The 23,837-nt window shown below is 45.4% G+C and overlaps 2 protein-coding genes across 4 annotated transcripts in view; both read left to right on the forward strand.

Moving 5' to 3' along the window:
• Nucleotides 1-6,220, forward strand: part of LOC115159268 (tetratricopeptide repeat protein 28) — an 82,019-nt gene extending 75,799 nt beyond the window's left edge. For all 3 annotated transcript variants that reach the window (XM_029708824.1, XM_029708825.1, XM_029708826.1), the window contains 11 exons: nucleotides 1-187; nucleotides 283-614; nucleotides 721-968; nucleotides 1,067-1,191; nucleotides 1,289-1,366; nucleotides 1,497-1,656; nucleotides 1,787-1,863; nucleotides 2,628-2,757; nucleotides 2,948-3,055; nucleotides 3,189-3,807; nucleotides 3,926-6,220. The exon at nucleotides 1-187 is cut by the window's left edge and continues 8 nt beyond it. In XM_029708824.1, the coding sequence (XP_029564684.1) occupies nucleotides 1-187; nucleotides 283-614; nucleotides 721-968; nucleotides 1,067-1,191; nucleotides 1,289-1,366; nucleotides 1,497-1,656; nucleotides 1,787-1,863; nucleotides 2,628-2,757; nucleotides 2,948-3,055; nucleotides 3,189-3,807; nucleotides 3,926-5,237 (3,376 nt within the window). In that variant the 3' untranslated portion in view covers nucleotides 5,238-6,220. The remainder of the gene's footprint in view (nucleotides 188-282; nucleotides 615-720; nucleotides 969-1,066; nucleotides 1,192-1,288; nucleotides 1,367-1,496; nucleotides 1,657-1,786; nucleotides 1,864-2,627; nucleotides 2,758-2,947; nucleotides 3,056-3,188; nucleotides 3,808-3,925) is intronic.
• Nucleotides 6,221-7,045: 825 nt separating this feature from the next.
• On the forward strand, nucleotides 7,046-23,776 carry LOC115159270 (phosphatidylinositol transfer protein beta isoform). Its single transcript, XM_029708828.1, has 11 exons — nucleotides 7,046-7,123; nucleotides 11,578-11,608; nucleotides 15,783-15,928; nucleotides 16,166-16,257; nucleotides 16,403-16,410; nucleotides 16,950-17,108; nucleotides 18,701-18,778; nucleotides 18,979-19,089; nucleotides 19,214-19,336; nucleotides 19,620-19,697; nucleotides 20,489-23,776. Exons 1-10 carry the CDS (start codon nucleotides 7,104-7,106, stop codon nucleotides 19,668-19,670), a joined length of 819 nt encoding a protein of 272 aa, XP_029564688.1. The 5' UTR covers nucleotides 7,046-7,103; the 3' UTR covers nucleotides 19,671-19,697; nucleotides 20,489-23,776.
• The last annotated feature ends 61 nt before the right edge of the window (nucleotides 23,777-23,837 follow it).

The following is a 23,837-nucleotide window of genomic DNA, read 5'->3' on the forward strand; positions in this document are numbered from 1 at the left end:
TCGTCGCGGGGCCCCCTTCCTCTACAGCGGTGGGGGTTCCATGACTGCAGTGGTAGGGGCTCCACGCCTGCCCTCCAGGGTGATGGAGCGTTGGCTGTGGGGTCCGCTGCCCTCTGCCCACGACGAGGCCCTCCGCCTGGGGGAACTGCTGGGCTGCCAGCCCCTCACTGGAACACAGGCCACCAAGGTACTGAAAATAAAGCATGTGTGTTCTACTCCTGTGATTTGTTGAGACGCACAAACAGGCAACATTCTCCTCACTTCTCTTTTTCTCTTCTCTAGGACCGTGTGATAGCAGCCATGGGCCAGGCAGAGTGTGTTCACTTTGCTACTCATGTCTCCTGGAAGCTGGCGGCCCTGGTTCTCTCCCCCAGCCAGGATCCAGGGATGGACTCGGGAACACGACCCAAGGAGAGTGCACCGTGTGGGGGATCGCTTTCAAGCGAGACTGGGGATGTGGGAGCGAGTACTGAGGCACGGGAGGATGGGAGCGAGGACGGAGGAAGTGTGTGTGACGCAGAGAGTGTTTGTGACAGTCCACCACTTCAGGAGTTTCTGCTCACTGCGGCAGACATACTGGACCTGAGACTGCCTGTCAAACTGGTGGTGCTGGGGTGAGCCACACACACAAATACCTAATTATCAACCAAGCGGTTTTTATATTTTTTTATGCCGTACGCCTACGTTTATAAACTTGTTATCTCTCTTCTCCTCACTCAGGTCGTACCAGGAGTGTGTTAGCAGGGTGACAGCTGACGGGGTGGTGGGTCTGACCCGTGCCTTCCTTGCGGCGGGGGTGCAGTGTGTGTGTGTGTCACTGTGGCCCGTTCCCATGGCAGCCTCCAAGGTGTTCACACACACCTTCTACACGGCGCTGCTGAATGGGACCAAGGCCAGTGCAGCTCTCACTGAGGCCATGAAGACTCTACAGAGCAGCACACACTTCTCACACCCGTCTAACTGGGCGGGTTAGTACACACACGCACGCTCGCACGCACGCACACACACACACACACACACAAACAAACATCACACATTATTCACTCCTCTTCCTGTTTTCTCACAGGCTTCATGCTGATTGGCTGTGATGTGAAGCTGAACAGCCCCTCGTCTCTGATTGGCCAGGCTCTGGCAGAGATCCTCCAATACCCTGAGAGGGCTAGAGACTCCCTGAGAGTACTTTTGCACCTGGTAATAAACATGCACAATATTTGCCATCTCGCCTATGTCCATTCAAGAGACTTTAAAGAACCTTGCCTAATAATGTGATTTACCCTCCATCCCTCAGGTTGAGAAGTCTCTCCAGCGCATACAGAGTGGTCAGAGTAATGCTATGTACACCTTGCAGCAGAGTGTGGAGAACAAGGTGTGTATGTGTGTGTGTTTGCATACGTGCGTGTGTGTGTGCTCTTCAGTGTAAGGTCTTTGGTTTTTCTCATTACCTAGTTATTCTGTGTTATCGTAATGAATATATCTGTTTTCTATGAATCCACCAGGTTGGTGGCGTACCGGGATGGCAGGCCCTGCTGTCAGCCGTGGGGTTCCGGTTAGACTGTCCCGGTACCGGCAGTGGTCTCCCCGCTGCTGTCTTCTTCCCTATGGCCGACCCCGGAGACCGGCTGCAGCTCTGCAGCACCACCCTGCAGTCATTACTAGGTAACCTATCAATGAATTAGTCAATCAATCATTCAACCAAATAATCAACCAATCGAGACTGTCAGCACAGCACTATACTCCAGTCCCAACATGGAAAACTATCAATCAATCAATCCTCTCTGTCATCCAGGTCTGCCTCATTCAGCATTCCAGGCCCTTTGTAAACTGGTCATTGCTGCTGAGACTGGAGAACAGCTAATCAACAAGGTAGGCCTCAATGCACACAGACTCACTGATTAATTGACGTGCTGTACGCTCTATTTCAGAAGATCATACACAAAGATTGTTTGATGATCATCCCTGATGTTTTCCTGAACTTTCTGATGCGTTTCAATCACCCCAAAACAGAAAAATGTGTCATTACCTGATTTGACATATCTTTGTGCTATTACTAAGATAAGGCCAGATTTAAAAAGATTCATCAAATTATTTTTACACGTGAGTTTCTGATAACCCCAATTGTCCTAAAATCTAGAATCAAATAACTTGATAATCCATGTTAATAGTATTTTAAATAGCATCTATATGAATCAACTTGATATCATGTATGCATAAATTGGACTTTGGGAGCTTGTCCAGTTTGGTTGTTTCACAAAAGTGGCTCCCCCAGAAATATTATTTGAATATGCATGTGATGGGCCTGGTAATGTTTGCATGGGGTAAATATCAAAATCATCATAACCTCTGGGATTTTTAGGGATTTTTAGGGCTTATAAATAGTGGTAGTCCCTGCGTAGTCTTCGTTTATAAGATTTGTTACTTTCTAATGGTCTGCTCCTAACAATTTAAGTCTATCTCTTTCGCTCTTCCTCTTACCCACCACTTGAAGGCTGTTAAAAATATGGTGGTAATGGTAAGTTGTGTGTTGTATCTTTCTGGCATGAGAAACTCATACTGAGGCAAAAAAGTAGGACAAGGCGGAAGTAACCTAAACTACGATAACCTAATAAACGACCTCTCCCTGTCTCCAGCTTCACCAGGTATTGGTTCAGCAACAGACATGTGACAAGGAGCAGGAGTTCTCATTGGCTCCCATCCAGGTGTCCATTAGTGTCCAGCTGTGGAGACTTCCTGGTTGTCATGAGTTCCTGGCTGCGCTGGGTGAGTCATCACCGCACTGAGCGGTAGATATACTTGTATAATAGCAGTGGCGGCCAATCTAATCTTTTGAGAGCCAGTGTGAAGTTTGAACCCAGGTCTCCTGCATGTCACAAGACTGTGTTAGCCATTGAGCTAAAGCCTAAGCGTGAACTGTGTGTGTCATTCTTTTCCCTTCTCTGTTTCCCTCCAGGTTTTGACCTATGTGAGGCAGGACAGGAGGAGGTGCTATTGAAGACGGGTAAACAGGCTTGCAGACGGACAATGCACTTTGCTCTGCAATCTCTACTGGCACTGTTTGGTAAGAGTCTCCGAGTCCTAAACTCTACATTGTTACAGTATCTAGGCATCCGGACTTCCTATAGTTACAGTGTGCTTCACCATTTCATCTTACCCCTGTATCACCTCTCCATCTTCTCCTCTCTCCCTTGCAGACTCCACAGAGCTCCCCAGACGCCTCAGCCTGGACAGCTCTTCATCTCTAGAGTCTCTCTCCTCCTCCCAATGTGCCTCCCTCCCCCTTAACCTCCCCCAGCCTCCCTTCTCGCCCCCGCTTGGCGGCCCAGACAGTCTCTCATGCGACGCCATCTCCCTCTACAGCCTCAGCTCCCTCGCCTCCTCTCTCAGCTTCCTGTCCCGCCCCGAACCCGCAGGAAGTGATGGCATCAGCCAGCGTTCGCGGCAGCAGGAACTGGAGCGGCACCGCGGAGGAGTCTCTCACCGACACACAGGAGGTGTGTCGAGAAACAGATTAACGAATCACAGAGGAGTAGGCGGAGGGACAGAGGGGGAGGATAAGTATGAAGGATTCTCTATCATCAGCAGTGAGCCTCTGGGAGGAGGGGGAGGAGGGGGGAGGGAGTGTGACACCTTACCCCTCCCTGGGGGACACAGACACATTAGAGGAGCAGGGAGGGGAGGCGCGGCAGGGAGGGGGTACCCCGTCTCGATCTCCTCCAAGGGGAGTGTCAGCACTCCCACCTCACCGCTCAAAGTCCCCCCGCCCCCCCTGGCCATACCCCCCAGCCCTAACACACACGTTAAGTCCCAGGGGTAAGTTGTTGCTTTTTTTCTTACTAGGCTAAAAAGACACTTGTTTGCTTTAACTGTTCGCAACTTCATCAACTTGTCACATCAAGTTAAACATCTCTCCCCCTCCTCTCCTCCCCAGCTCTCAGAGCTTGTCTGAAGGTCAGGTGGTCAGTACAGAGGCGGTCCTCTCTGAGTCTGACCAGTCCAGTACAGAGACAGACAGCACCGTCAAGTCCCAGGAAGACAAGCCACCCCTCACCCCTCTGGACCCCCAGGAGCTGGCCACCAGGATCCTGGAAGAGACCCAGAGCCACATGCAGGCTTTGGACAGCCTCCAGAGGGGGAGGACAGGAAGGGCAGGCAATGGGGGAGGGGAGAAGGGGCTAAGAGGACAAGAATGTACACCCTCCTCCACCTCCACCTCAGCCCCCCTGACCCCCACTGGAGGTGGTTTGGGCTTCCGTTCGTCTGAGACCAGCGCTTTCAGCAGACCCAGTAGTAGAGCCAGCCTACAGGCCCGGGCTTCACCTCTCTCCCTCTCCAGCCCTCTCTCACCCCTCCCTGCCACTCTCTCACCCATCTCCACCCCTCTCTCACCCCTCCCTGCCACTCTCTCACCCATCTCCACCCCTCTCCTCTCCACCAGGCCCAAACCCCCCTCTCGTTGCTCGTCCTTACAGAAGATCAGCTCCGGCTACAACAGCCCGGCCCTATCCTCCCTCTCTTCCTCCCTCTCTTTCTCTCACCCCTCACCCTCCAGAACCCCAGACCCCCACATCCATGCGCAGCTCAGACTTAAATACCCCAGCTCCCCTTACACCCCCCACATCTCACACTCCCCCAATAGCATCTCCATCTCCCCCAGCTCAGGCCACCCTTCTCCAGCCGGCAGCCTCCCGTCCCTGGCCCCCTCCCCAGCCCTCTCCCTGGCCCCTTCCCCAGCCCTCTCCCTGGCCCCCTCCCCTGCCCTCTCCTACTCCTCTACAGGCTCTACCGCGTCCCGCTCCAGCCCGGCTGAAACCCCTGGCCTGCGCCGGTTGAAACAGGCAGGCCTGGTGGACGAGAGGGTCCAGGCCATCCACAACCTGAAAACCTTCTGGTCCAATGCCACCCAGAGGCAGGAGGTTCCCGGCCCAGGCAGAGTGCTCCGAGATGGGGGGAAGAAGATGAGCACGGTCCAGAAAGATGTCCTGGGGCTTCTCCACCTCTCTCCAAGACATGGGTCCACCAACAAGAACCAGGACGCTGAAGGGCCCCAGAGCCCCACCAACCCGCTTAACGGACATCGAATGCTGGGTTCAAAACCACCAGTGGCGCCTCCTCCTCAGACTGCTACTGACTCCTCCAGGAGAGGTTGTCCTGGAGCACCCCCACACCCTGTCAAACTGCCCTCTGGGAATGGCTTCAAGTTCCCCTCGCCTGGGAAGTTCTTCCCCTCCTCTAAATGCTGAGCGGGGATAGAGCAGGGCTCACCAACCCTGTTCCTGGAGAGCTACCCTCCTGTAGGCTTTTAATGCAACCCCAGTTGTAACTAACCCAATTCAGCTCATCAACCAGCTAATTATTAGAATCAGGTGCGCTAGATTAGGGTTGGAGCGAAAACCTACAGGACGGTAGCTCTCCAGGAACAGGGTTGGAGAGCCGTGGTTTAGAGACTCTTCATGGTTAGATATGGTTAGATATCTGCTCCTGACTCTAAGTCTCTTCTGGTGGGTTTTACTAGCTGGGCTGCGACCTATGAAAGGGACTGAACATTACATTAGCAAGAAGGTCCACTGGGGACCACCAAAACTGAAGTTCCGATTTGCACTTTACGGTGACTGACTGCCCCCTAGTGGGGAGGACAGATCAGTGCTAGATCACAGAGGAGAAGAGTGCAGTCACTGAAGGACAGAGGGTCAGATAGGACCCTGTAATAATAACCCTGGGTTATGGTGCCTATGGTTCCTCACTGACAGCAGAGCATGTAGTCCCCATGCCTCCTCCTACACTGTAAAGACACCTTAATACATTCAGACTCTTGTCTCAGGCTCGGAGACTGTTACGATGACTGAAAATACAAAAATTGTGTTTTTACTTTCTATCTAAAACAATAAAATGTATGATTTATTTGAATCTAATTATTGTTAATTGTTATTATAAAGGATTGTAACTGTTATATTGTTATTTTATTTTGTAAATTAAATCCAGTGTTTTGTCATCAGTATTACATGTATTATATATTAAAAAGCAAACAGTACACAAATAGAAATATATCATATTTTTATTAAATTGCTGAAAAGACATATGAGAAGACCTATGTAAATGGAATGTCAGTCTGAAAGCATGAACTCTCTTACTATTGAAACATTTAATGTCTTTTTAAAACACTTTTTGCAGATGCATCTCAGTTTTTTCTCAGTAAATTCTTTTCAATAAAAAAGTTTTGCTCTCTTGATGTCTCATTTGAATGGTTATTAACAGGGATATTACTGCCGGCCTGGACTCTGCTCCTGTCTTCGTGAACAAAACTGAACCCTCAACCATGATATTTATAGCGTGATCAACTTTATAGACTATAAAATAAGAATTTGATCAAGCTTGCCATAGCGGTAAGAGATGGAATTAGGTGTGCCTGTGATGATGCTTGTTGAAAGTGAGGACTTGGTTGGTGACATCCTGGTTCTTTAGAGCAAAACCCATATACAGGTTTTGGTTATGGAAATGTAATGATTGTATTACCAATAATATTGAGATAAGTGACATTGGTTTAGAAACATATTGTCTACCTGTACTGCTATTTGGGATAGTTCTTGCCCAGAGAAACCTCTGGAAACCTTGACATTTTTATGGTTCGAACCAGAGATATATGTCACACAACACATATGACATATTATTGATCACAAATACCTAAATGTATTAATCGTCCCTTCTCCATCGGTCTGTGTTATCTGGGATCCTTGGGACGTCCATACCCCCCATTGCGGTTGACATTTAAAATAAATGGTAAGGGTTAATAAGGTTAGGGCAGCGTTTTCCAAACTCGGTGCACGTTTAGTTTTTTGCCCTAACAATATACAGATGCTTCAAATGATCAAAGCTTGATTATTTGAATCAGCTGTGTAGTAGTTGGGCAAAAAAAACTAAACATGCAATCGTTGGTCGAGTTCGGGGTAGGAAGTCGCAAGGAATCGAGATAGCGCTGACTGTTCTCCATCCCGGTTTACAAGGTATGCGGGTTCTGACCAATCGGCGACTCCCGTGGGCGGAAACCATTTGTTGTTGATCATTTCTGGTGACGTAGAGGACCTTGCGCAGCCGCAGCCCGGGAGGAGAAGATGGTGCTTATCAAGGAATAGTGAGTTGAAGTATTTAACATATAATTTATGTTCGGCAATTTCTTGAGTCAATGTGGCTGTAAATTTGAAATAAGTGTTCGTGTATTTGTGGCAGTTGAGAGGATATTGTGAGCGTTTTTGGGTGGATCAGGATGTGTCTTCATGATACCGGTGTTTAGGCCTAGACAACAGCGATAGCTAGCTAACGTTACCTTTGAATGAATCTGAGTGGAGGAAACGAAGTAACTAACGGGGTAGCTATGTGTCTACACCTGTAAAGTTAGCATACAGGTTAGCTAGTTAACTAGCCAACATGGTGCCATAAGCTTAGGTCTCGCGAGTGACTGACAGATTATCAATGTTCCATCTCAGGGGGCTCTGTTAAACAAGACGAGATACTCAGACTCTGTCAGTGACATTTTTCTACCAAATGCGAAATACCACACAACTCAAATGACAGTTAATGTGCGAGTCGGCACACACTATTATGCTAGTTAGTTTGCTATCTAACGTTAGTTCACTTTTCCAAGTAAATCGTTCACTAGCTAGCAGGCGAGCTAACTATCAGCTTGGGTGGCTAAATGACACTTAAGCTAATTACAATTACATAGCCAGCAACTACCTAGCCCGTTATTTTTAGACCTTGTTGTCAAAGACAGTATCTGTGGTGTTGTGTTCAGTCTATCCGTCTACTCTTTCCTGGCGTAACATGCAACCGGCCGACAGTGTAGAGGCTTTTACCTCAGTCTGACTTTACTTGCAGGGTGCACGCTCGGGTTTCCCTGACGATTTTGTGAAGCGCTAAATGTTTGCTTGTCTCTTCAGCTGCAGCGGTTTTCATGGCAACCAAATATAGCTAGCTACCAGCCTTCCGTTCAGTCACACGTATGTGTTTGGCTGCATCATCAAGCCATTATAATCATTCAAATGCCAATAAATGATCCTCCTCCGTTGTCTTGCTTGCTTGATATAGTGTGAGTCACATCACCACCAAGCAAGCGAAGTAATGCACTGCCAGTATTGCTCAATGCTGTTTAAAAAAATGTAAAATGTGCATCTCTAGTTGGACAAGTCATTCCTGACATGCTGGCCAAGTGTGCAGTGACTGTCCTAGTGTTTCATCCAGATTTGGTTTAGGGCTGTCTAGATTTAAATTGATTCATTCCTCAACAGACCCAGGCTCAAGGTGTGTGTGTGTGTGTGTGTGTGTGTGTGTGTGTGTGTGATCACTAAAGTGATGCCTATTCCCTATAATGTCTATGGGTGGTGACTGAACAGTCAGCTCACCAGATATTCCTCAGGTGATCCAGGAGTGACACTACTTGGGACATGACTGAAAGATCAATAAATCTGTTTGCCTTTTCCAAAGGTCTTCCCAGGGACAGCTCTGTGCTTTCCTGTAATCATGTTTTATGATGTCTGTGGGAAGTCAGTTACCAATGCTAGGGCATGTAATTGTTCTAATATGTAGAACCCGTATGTTGTATTTGCAGACCATGCAGTGGACACAGCAGGTTTTGTGTACAGCACACTTTCAGAGTAAAGGAAACATGTCTCCTCTTATCCTGGAGAGTGCAAATGTGCTGAATCGGCTAACTTCAAATAACCTTCTGAACCTGAGGACATAATTGTGATTTTTGCAGCCACTCCTTGGATTCTGTTTTGTTTTGGAAAGATTAAATGATAGTGATTTGACTTATTTCCATATGATTTCAATCACTTTCTGACTGCACCCCTTTTGATTTGAACTAAACCTTCCATACGCGTTTGCCTATGGTAGAAGTGGTCAGAAAGTGACTTTTTGGACATGTATGCCAAAACATTCAGGAGATGAAGCTGCTCAAAGTTGGCCCATTTTGCATACCCCACCCTACCATGAGACATCCATGTCTTTGTCACTGAAAATGATAAACGGTTGAGTTTGATATCATTTGAAAGCTTACAGAGTTGTCAAACTATTTTATATATAAAATATATATGTTCATATACCCTTAGTGTACAAAACATTTAAAACACCTTCCTAATATTGAGTTACACCCCCTTTTGCCCTCAGAACAGCCTCCTGTTTGTCGGGGCATGGACTCTACAAGGTGTCGAAAGCGTTCCACAGGCATGCTGGCCCATGTTGAGACTAATGCTTCCCACAGTTGTGTCAAGTTGGCTTTATGTCCTTTGGTGGACCATTCTTGATACATACGGGAAACTGTTGAGCATGGAAAACCCCAGCAGCATTGCAGTTCTTGACACAAACAGTGCGCCTGCCACCTTTACTTCCATACCCCTTTCAAAGGCACTAAATACTTTGGTCTTGCCCATTCACCCTCTGAATGGCACACACACACACAATCCATGTCCATTTTTATTATTGCATTTTTCTAGGTAACAGACACATTGTCTCAAGGCTTCAAAATCCTTCTTTAACCTGTCTCCTCCCCTTCAGCTGCACTGATTTTAAAGTGGATTTAACAAGTGACATAAATAAGAGATCATAGCTTTCACCTTGTCATGGAAAGAGCAGGTGTTCCTAATGTTTTGTACACTCGGTGTATGATGTAAAATAGGGTCTGAGCTACATCTTCAGAGGTCCGTTGTGCCCACCATCAGTTGAGACACAGCATGCTCTTCAATACAGGGTGGGTGTCATGTTTTGGCTGATAAATTTAACTAAAATGTGAATACAATTGAAATTTCAACTTTCAAATGGTACTGCAAAGATGGTTGAAGGTCCACACATCAGAGAATGTTGACTTGAGTGGTTGAGAATATCCATTGTTTTAAATTAAACTGTCAATCTGCCAGAGGAAACTTTATTTAAATAGATAATAGACATTCCCTTTCAAGTTGACATTTGACTGTTGAAAAAATTTGCCAAATTGTTTTCTATATTCGTGTTTATACTTTCCAATATTCATAAATTAATGTATTTTGATTATTGAAATCAAAATACTACTCATATTACAGAGAAAGCCGTAAAACTTCATGACACCAATTTTAGCTTTGTAGCATCTACAGATGAGACATTATGGGGTCTTAAAAGAGGCCTGAGTAAGGCCAAAATGTCATTTAATATGTCAAATATACATTATGTCAACAATCCTTTCTCCAAAGACTATTCTATAGATTACATTCTGTTAAAATCCCCCAAATCCTGGTCTTTATTGGTCTAGGTTTCGTGAGAAATCACTCCTTCATATACTGAACAAAAATATAAACGCAACAATTTCAAAGATTTGACTGAGTTACAGTTCATATAAGGAAATCTGTCAATTGAAATAAATTCATTAGACCCTAACCTATGGATTCCACATGACTGGGAATACAGATATGCATCTCTTGGTCAAAGATGCCTTTAAGAAAAGGTAGGGGCGTGGATCAGAAAACCAGTCAGTATCTGGTGTGACCACCATTTGCCTCATGCAGCGCGACACATCTCCTTCTCATAGAATTGATCAGGCTGTTGATTGTGGAATGTTGTCCCACTCCTCTTCAATGGCTGTGTGAAGTTGCTGGATATTGGTGGGAATTGGAACACTTTTCGTACACGTCGATCCAGAGCATCCCAAACTTGCTCAGTGGGTGACATGTCGGGTGAGTGTGCAGGCCAGACCTGGGACATTTTCAGCATCCAGGAATTGTGTACAGATCCTTGCGAGATGGGGCCGTGCATTATAATGCTGAAACATGAGGCGATGGCACGAAAGGCACGAAAGGGGCCTCAGGATCTCATCACGGTATCTCTGTGCGTTCAAATTGCCATCAATAAAATTGAACTGTGTTTGTTGTCTGTATCTTATGCCTGTCCATACCATAACCCCACTGCCACCATGCGGCACTCTGTTCACAACATTGACATCAGCAAACTGCTCGCCCACACAACGCCATACACATCGTCTACGGTTGTGAGGCCGGTTGGACGTACTGCCAAATTCTCTAAAATGACATTGGAGGCAACATTTGGTAGAGAAATTAACATTAAATCTCTGGCAACAGCTCTGGTGGACATTCACTGGAAAGTACTGTGTAGGGCAGACACATCTCTTCATCCTCCCAGAACAAGCTGAATGAGTACCCAAATGAAATGTACAAATCAGCTGTGTGGAAAATCATCTTTTTTTTTAAATGTTAGTTCTTTCCTATTAGAAAATGTTCAGCTCAGTGGTCTGAATGATGAAGAACCGACAAGTCTCGGTGTGTGGGGTTACTGGAGTTCACTCCTGGCTCTGGTTGAACTCTGCCAAGACAGGCTGAGGCATGGATATGGTTTGGTTTACTACAAGGGCCCATTTTTGTCTTTTTGTGTAACACACACACTACATGTTAACGTTTTAAATATATGTACAGTATTTTGTCAGTGATGTCTCGGACCTCAGTAAGACTAGCTGTCGTCGGCTAATGGGCGTCCTAATAAATCAAAACACTGGTAGAAAGTCTTTGTTTTCTTATGTTTATCTTTATTTCTTTCTCTCTCTTACAGCCGTGTGATCCTACCGATCTCTGTGCAAGAGGTGAGTACCACCATGTCATAGCCCACACAAACACAATTTGTTATGCTAGTTTCCTGCTTTCATGCAAGTCTACGTGTGCTAGTTTCCTGCTTTCATGCATGCAAGTCTACATGTATGAAAGCAGGTCATAATTGGTGTTGGCATTGATAATGCCTTGATTTAACTTTGATTTGTTTGTGACAATAGGTTTATCTGTTGCATGCGCAGGATGCATCAGGTGTGAAACAGTACGGTGAAATGCTGACTTAAAAGCTCTTCCTCAACAATGCAGTGTTTAATATTAAAGGTCAAAATCCAGAATAGGATCTTAAAGAGCACAGAGTTTATACTAGGTCAGATGTACGTTCTCTTGTTTTACTTCTCATCTGATGATTATTTTGTATACAAGGTCAGTATCATATCAATGTGCAGGGATACCAATCATATCAATGTGCAGTGGTAGTAGGGGTAGATGTGCACATAGGGGCAGGGCCGGCTCTAGCCTTTTGGGGGCCTTAAGCGAGCAAAACATTAGTGCCTACCCTTGACGCCGAAGAGAAATGTACAAATTTAAAGTGAATTTCTTAGAATTTAAAACATTTTGCCATGCGGCAGAGATTTTAAAAAGTTTTACACCTAATGTTCTGCAGTTCTGCACATTTCCCTATGTTAATGATATCTGAGTGAGAGTGACTAACAAAATCAATGGGGGTACTCTGGAGGTCAGGGCCCCTGGGCACGTGCCCTGCGTGATCATTCGGTATTCTGCCGTGATAGCTGGCTGAACTAATTAAACAATCAAATTGTTGCTGACATGGCTAATTGAGTGACTGTCAGTGACTCACAAAACAAGATCAAAAATTGCTGATGCACATCCAAATTTCGAACTTGCACCTTGTCTAGTCTAGTCTATTCTATTCTAGTATTCTAACTCTCAACAGTAAGTAGAGACCCAGTCTCAGTTCCTGAAACTTTTACAATTTTAGGGGACGGCGGCTTTTGCCTGGAGCCGGCCCTGGGCAGGGGTAAAAGTGACTGAGCAGCAGGATTAATAATAATACCAACTAGGGTGTAAACGTTTAAACGAAATTGGGACGTTAACGTTAAGAACAAATCCCTGACAGAAAGGAGAAAAAAAAATCTTTCACACAGTTTTTATCACAGTGCTGTTATCACACAGCTACCACTAATATCTCCCGATCTTCATAAAGGCATAACAAAAAATGACATACCTAACGCAACAATGCTGTAACGTTAGTAGGAGATATGCATCTTTTGCATTTTTGCCACACGTATATAAAGCTCTCCGCACATCGTCGTTAAGTTGGGAAAATGGCAGAGAAAGGCAAGCGCTATGCTTTTAGCTGACCCAACGTTACAACGTAGCTGTTTGGTGCTTTGGAAACATGCTGAAGTACGGACCGACTGCTCTGAACACGTCTACAACTTCATCAGCAAGCTGTCAAACTATCATAAATAAGTGCCATTCTGCACACTGTTTACCAGTGCAGTGCCCAACTTATTTAGCTAGCTCAAATTCCATCCCTGTGTTTGTCAGTGACCCTACAGGTAGCTGCCAAAATAAAGGAAACACCAACATAGTGTCTTAATAGGGCGTTGGGCCACCACGAGCCACCAGAACAGCTTCAATGCTCCTTGGCATATATTCTACAAGTGTCTGGAACTCTATTGGAGGGATGTGACACCATTCTTCCACGAGAAATTCCATATTTTGGTGTTTTGTTGTTGTTGGTAAATGCTGTCTCAGGTGCCGCTCAAGAATCTCCCATAAGTGTTCAACTGGGTTTAGATCTGGTGACTGTGTGAATGCAGAAAGAGTGTTGATTTGTGTCTGAGAGGACCAATACCGGCCCAATTCTGCAACCCTGTTCTCTAACAAGGGACATATTGTCCCACTGCATCGGTCTGAAAACACACACACACCTTTTAACACTAGAACTGCCATAGGCCAACGGATATGAGCATTTGATTTTGTAAAAATACATATGTAGAGTTTTTTTACATTTTATTTCACACCTATTCCTACCTTAACAGGCCAAGACAAACACGATGTAGCACGTTGGTACCCAGCCAGCTGCTAATGTCTCGTTCCTCACTGAATGAACGACCTAGGCTTAATGGATGAAAGGGCGACACACTGATAATGGTGCACCTTACTTCACAATTGAATTTTAAATTGGGCCTAACTGAATGAGGGTGAAGAGGTTGATTTTAATGTAGAACAATAGTGTAATGATGAACTTAGGCCATTGTGACTGATATTTTTATATATGGCCCTAAGCATGATGGGATGTTTTATTGCATAATTAACTGAAGAAACACACCTGTGTGGAAGCACCTGCTTTCAATATGTGTATCCCTCATTTACTCAAGTGTTTCCTTTTTAGGTTGGCAGTTACCTGTAGCTAGCAGCAGGTAGGCTACAACAAGCTAAATCAGCTGATGAAAGCACTGGCGACCGATATACAGGAGTAGAGATGTCGATTTGTTTACAACTTTGTCACTCTGCGTCTGTGTCTGCTGCAGTGCCCGTGTTTCGTAGCGAGTGAGTCATGCGCGAGACTGGTCGCTTAGGGTCGACCGGGCTTGTGCATGTGTTCGGTTGAAGTGTTTCGGCGTAAGATTCAGCCAATGACTGCGGTAGATGGAACGTCATTGCCCCCCCTAGCGGTCATACACAATATAACCATTATGAATTCCAGTGGAATTTTATGCATATTATTTTTTCCCTCTTAGCGTTTTAACAGAATACGGGGGGAGGAAAGTCCGTTTGTCACATCCCTAGTAGCAGCAGCTTATATCGGTGAATGTCTGTGACATGCCTTTCTTTCCACTGCAGTCCGTTTTGTCACAGCATTAAAACTCCAGCATTGAGACACATGATGTTCTCCTGAAGCATGTGATGTAGTAGCAGCACATAAAGATTTTTAGTGCAGGTACACAGTGTGACAGCTGTAAAGTCACCACCCTGGAGGGGTCATATATCCTGACAGGGAAGGCCACCCCCCCTAGTCAGGTTCTACGGACTGAGGTCAATCACCCTTCCATATAAAGATTAACTTACGAGCAGGCTGCAGCTCTGAAGGCTTGTTATGTGTGGTTGTAGGTTCAACTACTGTACACTGAGTGTACAACACTTTAGGAATGACTGCTCTTTCCAAGACAGACTGACCAGGTGAATCCAGGTGACATCTATGATCCCTTATTGATGTCACCTTTTTAAATCCACTTCAATCAGTGTAGATGAAGGGGAGGATTTTTAAGTCTTGAGACAATTGAGACATGGATTGTGTGTAGATGAAAGGGAGGAGACGGGTTAAAGAAGGATCTTTAAGCCTTGACACTTTTGTTGTCTGTTACACAAATACTTTATCCCTAGGCAGAGTCGTAGATGTTGGTATAAAAAGCCCTTAGTCTAGCTGTTTGCCTGGCTTCCCCATCGCCTCTAGATGTGCCCAGGGCATCAAGGGAAGCATTAGATTTCACACCTAGGTGTAAAGTCTCTCAGGACAAACTGTAGCTGATAATAGAGAAACGGTAGCAGTGACTGACCCATCCTCTAGAACAGCAGGTCTGACGTGAGGAGGTGCTGCAGAAAGCTCCGCTCCCATCTTCCTTCCTCCCTATCTCTCCCTTGGAATCAATTCAAAACAAGCCAAATACATTGCGGCCAACTTAAGGCCCACTGTACCAGTTTGTCTGAGAATCTGCTTTCATCCTCTCTTGTCCCTAAAGTGGAACTGTGTGTGTGTTTGGGCCGATGCAGGGGGACAATAGATCCCTTGTTAGAGAACAATAGGACAGGGTTGGAGAATTGGGCCGGTGACTGAATTGGCCCTCTTTCTGTGGTACTGTCGACGCAACGACACACACCCACAACCTCTTACTACACACACACACAATGCAGAGCTTTGTGTTCTCCGGCTCCTAGTCACAACTCCCTTTCTGATATGTATAGAGTTCATGTGTGTGAAATGTCATTAGCTTCCCACATCCTAAACCACCAAGACTTAACGTGGATGGTCATAAACCATATAAACACAACATCAAATAACATCCCTTTCAACCACTAACAGTGATTCTGTCAGTGATTGGCCCAATTGATGTGTGTAAGTGACACTGATGTTCTGTGTGTGTGACACATTTCTGTGTTGTTCTTCTCTCTGGGTTGTAGTACCAAGTCGGTCAGCTGTTCACTGTAGCGGAGGCCAGTAAGAATGAGACGGGGGGAGGAGAGGGCATCGAGGTGCTGATAAATGAACCCTACGAGGACGAGGGAGAGAAGGGACAGTACACGCACAAAGTCTACCATCTAAAGAGGTACACACACCACACACACACCAAATCTACCACATAAGAGCTACACGCGTACAGTGGTGGAGGAGGAAAATATGCACCCGCACTAAGGTTTCGTTTACACACGCAGCCCAATTCTGATCTTTTGCCCAATTACTGATAAAAGAGCTGGTCTCAAAAGACCAATTAGTGGAAAATATATTTGAATTGGACTACATGTGTCAACGCAGCCATATGATTGACTCCTGTCTCTCTTGGCAGTAAAGTCCCAGCCTGGTTGAGGTATATTGCACCAGAAGGAGCATTAGTCTTCCATGAAAAAGCCTGGAACGCTTACCCATTCTGTCGCACCGGTGAGTCCCAGAACTCTTGTTTAAACACTCAATTGAGCCCAATTCTGATTGGGACTGGCCAACATTGTCACGTTTAATAGTTTTATTGAAAGTAAACCAATGTTTCCTTCTTTCTTCTATTGCTTGTTTTATCCATCTGCTGCAGTTATAACGGTGAGTAGTGAACTGACCACACACACACACACACACACACACACCATGTTCCCCAGACTTTTGGCATTGTCTGTGTGTGGGGTAGTGTTGTTGAGACACTCGTTCCCGTTAGTGTGACTTCCATAGCGTGGTGGTGTGTAGCTAGCTACGCTGCTAATGCTAGCACGCCACTGTTTAGTTGGGCAGAGTGCAGAAGGTCGCTAACCAGACGTGTCGTTTCAGCCCGGTCAGTTAATTAGCTTAGCTGTTGGGTTTAAATAGGCCTCAGGCCTCCATTCAAGGCTTTCTCAGAGATTCCCATTAGTTCTCTATTTAAGGCATTCGCTAGCTTGCCATTGGCTAAAGTTTTAAGGCTACTGTACAGAGGAAGTGTAGTAGTTAATCAAACATTTGGAATGGGACACCCAATATGGCTGCCGCCCCGATCCACATCATCTAGAATTCAGTTAGGAGACTTGATTAAAACATGGACCGATTTTTAGATTTTTTCTATCCTTTCTTTGCTCACTTCTCCTTTCTCTCTTCTTCACTCCTTCCAGAATGAGTATATGAAAGATGACTTCCTGATAAAGATTGAGACGTGGCACAAACCTGACATGGGGACGCTGGAAAACGTGCATGACTTGGATGGTCCTACGTGGAAGACAGTGGAGGTAGTCCCCATCGATATCGCAGACAAAGATGTGGTGGCCCATGGGGTGAGTGGACACACACACACACTCACACACACACACACATCTGATAAACACGTGTATGTGACCAATATTTATGAATACTTGGAACAATATTTGAATAAATAGATTCGTCCTATATTGCTCGTCAGACCTGACATGACTGTATTGGTTCAAGCCGTGAGGTTTTAACCGCTCATCAGCTGTTTTAGATCAGTGACATGAAGATGGCTCTCTTCCCAGGTGGTAAAATAATCTGTCCCAGTACAGCGCCCCTGTCCCAGGCACTGACGGTTACGTCATCAATGTATTTGTCTCCCCCATGTGGACGAGTTGTGCCACCGCATGTTGACTGGTTGTGTGCCAGTCTAATCTTGAACACCCAGAACTAAAATCTTGCTTAATTGCGCCATGCTCGTTTAAGATCTGGGGGAGACGTGTTAGAAAATACACTAACGAATTCTCACCCCTCTAAACGGAATCTTTCTGGCAAGTCTAAGGCAACTTACAGGCTCCCGAGTGACGCAGCGGTCTAAGGCAGTGCAAGAGGCGTCACTACAGTCCCTGGTTCGAGTCCAGGCTGTATCACATCCGGCCGTGATTGGGAGTCCCATAATGCAGCGCGCAATTGGCCCAGCGTCGTCCAGAGTAGGCCGTCATTGTAAATACGAATTTGTTCTTAACTGGAAATCAGCGTACCGGTCCGGGAACAAAATTCCTTTTTAGTCGTCTCGTCACACAGTCTGTCGACAGATGTTACTACCATTTTTATGTAACGTGCATCTGTCCACAAGAGATTACTACCAGTCTAGTGTCATCCCTAGCCTGTATCTGCTGTTAGCCTGGCAGTCTCTTCCTGTCGGACAGAAAATGTGCCTGCGCAAGACACCGTGTAGAAACTGTCATCTACACGTCACCGTACTGACCCACTGCTGACGTGACTTGTTGTCGCTCTAAGTCTGCGTAATCAGCCTTCCTCCCACCCAAAAGCCACAGGGCAGGACCCCCGAGCGCTGTAGTTGAGAGAGGGTATTGGAGTGAGCTTCTCTTGTCTGTGGTGGGCCTACCATGTCTGTCGTGTCAGTCTCTCCTGTACAGTACTGACTGAACACTCAGGACAGAGAGAGAGCTTGTGATACATGAGTGGCTCCTGTACTCCTAATGACATAAGTGGATCAGTGGCAGGGCCACGGCTTAATCCGAGGGTCCATCTGCTGCAGGCATACACACACACACACACACACACACACACACACACACACACACAGGTCTGACTGATTTTTATTTTTAATAAAAATAAAAAAATAAAATTATTAAAGTGGGGAGTAGGGGAGAGCCTGTGGTCGTTTGTGGCGTTCCTTCATCATAAGGGAATTGCGTTGATCTCCCAGTTCCTCAGATCATCGTACCATCCACACATCTCCTTTTACACAGTAGTATGTGAACCGCAAGAAGTCTGGTAGAGGCTTCATTCTAGATACTATTATCTTCATGTACATTAGTACTCCCTTTTCAATAGTTTCCCTGTGTGCGTGTTCACTCCTGCAGGATTATAATGGGGTGTACTGTGTATATGTTTTCAGTATGCATGTTGTGTAATGTACGTTCTTCTCCTACAGGACTATAAACCAGAGGAGGACCCTGCTCTCTTCAAATCGACAAAGACAGGCAGAGGACCACTCTCACCTGAATGGAAGGTACAGGACTAGACTCCCTCCTGCCTTGTCTGTGTTAGTTGGTCATGTTGACGTTTGACCTCGTTAGAAGAGGGTTAGATCAACGTGCCACGCTTCTCTTGTTTGCGTCGCTGGACGCTACTGGCCCAAAATCAACGTTGTAGAAAATGTCATTTGAAATGTTTTCCTCGTCACCCTTCCTGTGTTTCTCCTCTGATTAGAACGATCTGATGAACAAGACAGACTGTCCTAAGATGTGTGCCTACAAACTGGTCACTGTCAAGTTCAAGTGGTGGGGCCTGCAGACCAAAGTAGAGAACTTCATCCAGAAGGTACAACGCTTTTATCTCTCTCTTAGCCTTTTCACATTGCTTTTAGGGCTTCTAATGAGAAAAGACCGATACCTAATATTGTCATCACTCATCTCTCCTACCTCCACCTCTCTCCTTCTTTTAGCAAGAGAAGCGTATTTTCACTAACTTCCATCGCCAGCTGTTCTGTTGGATCGACAACTGGGTGGAGCTGACCATGGCGGACATCCGACGAATGGAAGAGGAGACCAAGAAGGAGCTGGAAGAGGTAATACACAAACGCACAGTTGATGTCGGCCATTGTTTCGTAGGTTTTAGACTGCCTTAGAGTTTGAGAAAGTGCTCATATTTTTTGTGTGGTGCATAGACGGGGAGACTTATTTTGATGTTTATGTTGATGATGGCGATGAAGAGGTAACTAACACCTGATTCCAGAGGCATTAAGGGATCAGGAACCACAATAAACAACAAATCACCTCTCTAGGACTGACTGTGACCCTCCTATGGAGCACTGATTGGTCCAGCTGACAGTTCTACTCTGCTGCCTTTAGATGCGTGAGAAGGGCACCGTGCGAGGAACCTCGGCAACCTCGGAAGAGTAGCCCCCGCCCCTGTAGGTCAGAGGCTGAGTAAGTTCCCCAGCAGGACACAGGAAATGACATCATCGGGGTGTTGTGGACTCATCCCACGCCTGCACTCGTCTTCATTGCATCTTTCTTTCCCTCCCACTCGTTTATGTTGCTCATCGCCTGTTTTTTTTTTGTTGTTTATTTTTTTCACTTTTTGCCAGCTGCATGTTGCCAGTCTAATCAAACGTTCCGGTTCAGTCTGTCCTTCTGTCTATGGTGGCTTTGGCTCTGTCTCCATGGCTGTCTCATTCTGTTTCTGCCTCTCCATCACGCCTGCCTTCCGTTCCGTCTGGCTCTCTGCAGTTCTGCTGCACCACTTTTATCCTCCTCTTTCAAACCATCATTTGTTTGTGTTTTGTTGTTTGTTTTGTCCACTTTCTAACTAACATGGTCTGTTCAGTGTTGTGTTTTTATGTGTGTGGTTCCAGGTGTTGGGGCTGCGATACTACCCTGTTGCTGTCTGCCATCTTTCTGCATGTCATGTTGCCTAGATGGGGAATTATCTGTCATGTGGACAGAGAGGATAAGAGTTTTCACTGTGATGGAGATGAGTTGATGTGCTGTAAAGGAGAAATACTATTTTTGTATTTCATGAAGTGAACATTGGCAGTGTAGGAAGTTTTTAGGTGTAGCTACATTATATGAACCAGGCAATAGTCATTTGATGGAATGCAAAAAGTGGTTCACTCCTCCATCTCATCACAGACAGACTCTTGTCCTTCAGGGGGTGCTGTGGTGACACTCGCATGATTTTAATCTCTCTTGTTCTTTCTCCTTCCTCCTTGTCCCAGCTGCGTAGGTCAGGTCAGGTTCGAGGCATGACTGCGGCTCACGAGCAGTGAGGTTGACCAACAAAACCCTTCCATGATGATGTTACCATGTCCACAGAGGAGAGGAAGTCTCTGCTCTACTTCCTGTCTCCCATGATTCATATGGGGGGGGTTTGTCCTGATTGGTCAATGTTATTGTACTGACCCTCAATCACATGCCTCCTATTCACGCAGAAAAACAAAAGCGGTTTTGCATTTAAAGAAAATTTTTAAACTCTTTGCACAGAAGGTAAATGTAATTGTTAGTTGATTATAAGACGGGCTTCGTTTGTATCCAGAGACACAGAAAGCCAAGCCTTTTAAACAGATAAGAATGTTATTTGTTATTTTACAGTTCTCGGTATGTTATAATTTCCCCCAAAATTGGAATAAGATAATGTATTAACAGGTATTGGACCAATTAATTTTTCATGTATTTGTGTTCCCTGTTTTTATCATACTGTATCTGTCATTCTGCCATGGCTCTGGTTGGTTTCACCCTTGTTTCTTCCCCCTCCTGAGACTACGGTCTGTATAAGCCCTTATCCGAGTTGTAGTGGTCTGCAGACTTGAGACGCGTCCCAAATGGCACCCTATTCCATATAGTGCACTACTTCTGGCCAGAGCGCTGGGTCTGAACAGGGTGCCATTTGGGATGTAGATGAAGCACTTCAACCCCTGGTCTCTGTCCTGTCTGTCTGTCCTGTCTGTCTGACAGGTGGCTGGGGAGACAGTTGTTCGTTTTGATTTGGCCCAGGTCTGAGGCTCTCTCGTAGAACGTGATGTTTCTGCATGACTTGATTATCCTTCGCTACCTTACAATATAAGCCAGACACACACACACACACACTCCCATGAGTGCATGTGTACAACTGCAACCCACAGTGACTGGCAGTGCATGTGCGTGCAGATGCCTCCGATATCTGCTGTTAGGGAGAGTGTTTCCAAACGAGAGGGTTAGGATCCTCTGTGGACACAACTGTGGCTACATATGTAGCTGTGTGTGTGTGTGTGTGTGTGTGTGTTTAGGATGCTGCTTCTGAGTGGTTTTGGCACAGCTATGCTTTTCGCTGCTACCTGATCCAGCCTGTTGTAAATTGGCCTTGCGCTGTGGCTGCACCCCTCTCCTGTAAACTAGGGCTTCAATACCAGGGCTGGGGACCGGGTCTACTTCAACTCAGTTCCTTTAAGGACTTCAACCAGAAATTCCAATTTAAACATGTCATTTCTTGGATTGGACTTTCAATGCATTTCCTGAATGGACTCCATTGAAATGGAATTGGCTCCTGGTTTTTAACAAGAGGGCCGGGCTGCCCCAGGGAAACCTAGCTTCTATTTTACTGTAACTGATGATGATGATGAAGAAGAGTGAGTGTATACTGTAAAGGGTTTTGTATATCCTCTTGGACAATTGTAGTTCTGTTTGTCATGCTGTTCTGCTGTTCTCCCTCCACTCACCACTGTCCCAGGCAGCAACCATCTGTCTGACAGATGAGGGTTGTGATCCAGTGGTTTGGCATACTACACTTCTACATTTCTTGTATGATGTTTTTGTTGTTGCATTGCTGTCTATTGATCATGTATGTTGTCGTCACTTCCCTTTTTTAACGTGTTATGGTTTTAAACATTTCGTTTTGTTTTTTTTTGCCTCGTGCTGCTAAACCAGCTGTATCTAGTACCTCCTTCACGCCCCTTTGCTTTCTGCCTACTTGGGGTCACGTCGCGTGTTAATGAGCGAGAGCTAGACTTTAATGGCTATTTTTTTTGGTTTCTACTTTGAAGTATTTGATAGATGATCCCCAGGTCTGCTATGCCATTAGGAGGGACAGAAAGATATGGTCCTTGTGACTGTCCTGTGGGACTACCAGCCTAGTTCTACTACTGTAGTGTTGACCGTCCATATTGACGATGATACATGGTGGTCGGGTCTACTCTAGACAGACCTGTCTCGTCTCCCAGTACTTTAACTATATACAGCAGGACGCTGGCTCAAATGGCGCCCTGTTCCATATATAGTGCACTACTTTTGGCAGCACAATATCGTGAATGGGGTGTTATTTAAGGCGTAAAATATAATCATACTCTTGATTTCAGATCAGCGTGTTGTTCAGACACTGCTTCAAAAGATTTGTTTTCCCCCCCCCTGCCATTGGCTAAGGTTAGGATTTGGAGAATAATCTGACCCTAGATCTGTGACTGTGGTCATTGGATGTTCCGCCCCCATGGCTTTCATCAATTGTGTAGTTTGACTGTACATTCACCAAGGTAATACAATGTGTCTGAGGTCATGGATTTCTCTGAAGTACGCAAAGACAATATTTTAGTGCAGATACAGTAATACGTTCTCCGTCGGCGCAATGCTGACCATGTAGCAACCTGCTGCAGCATTAACAGATAAGGATATATAAGTATCTCTATTTAAACTAACTGAAGATTTTGATGAGTTAATTCCCATTGTGATATTGTTTAAGATTTTGATCTCCTGGGTAATGAACCCTTGGAGTGAAACGCTGTTAAGTGAAACAGTGAAGTTGTTTAAAAAAAAAATAATGTTGGGCCATTTTGTTTCTCTTTTTAATGTTTTGTCTTGTAGATTTTAGCCATTCCTGTTGGATCATTGTCTATTGGGTCGAATGTGACCCATAACTGTCCCATGATGTGGGTTAGTCTTTATAGAAATACCAGCGTCAACCAGGGTGTGAGGGGTTGCACATTTTTGTTCTATCCAGGCACTAACACCTGATTCAACTACTTATCACCAAGCCACTGATTTAGTTTAATCAGGTGTGTTAGCACTGGGCTGGAACAAGCAACTCTGTGGATCCTCCCAGGAAGGGATTGAGAAACACTGGCCTTAGGGCTCTATTAAATCCGCATCGTGGAAGTTCAGCATTACAGCGGGATTGAAATTTAAAGGCAATGTTCCCTGCATTAGCAGAGACCGCGTTCACGGTAAACACTGCATATGTCGGCTCAATTGAAAAATTACCTTTAAATTTCTATCACGGACTCTGTAATGCTTCAGCGATACAGATTGAATAGAGCCTTAGACAGTCCATAACATACTGTATGTCTCGTCATCATGACTAAGCACTTGCAAAATCTGTTCATTTCCTTTGAAAGAAAAAAATATTTTCTGATCACAAGGTAAAATTCATGGGAATTTAGTAGTGAATGTAAAAATATTTTTTGTTTCACAGCTGCTGAGCTGGGGCAAGGTCTAGACAATGGAATTGAACAGAATATCTAATAAAATGAAACAAACCTCCACCCTGTGTGCTGTTGATTTCACATAATGCTCGGTACAGTTGGTCTACTCAGTATTGTTAAG

The sequence above is a fragment of the Salmo trutta genome, chromosome 23 (assembly GCF_901001165.1).
Source record: "Salmo trutta chromosome 23, fSalTru1.1, whole genome shotgun sequence".
Lineage (NCBI taxonomy): Eukaryota > Metazoa > Chordata > Actinopteri > Salmoniformes > Salmonidae > Salmo > Salmo trutta.

Bases quoted from the DNA above. Each gene is read 5' to 3' on its own strand.
- LOC115159270 (XM_029708828.1), top strand. From the start codon at position 7,104: ATGGTGCTTATCAAGGAATA. The intron at 7,124-11,577 runs GTGAGTTGAAGT...TCTCTCTTACAG, and splicing joins ATGGTGCTTATCAAGGAATA to CCGTGTGATCCTACCGATCT. The intron at 19,090-19,213 runs GTACAACGCTTT...TCCTTCTTTTAG, and splicing joins TAGAGAACTTCATCCAGAAG to CAAGAGAAGCGTATTTTCAC.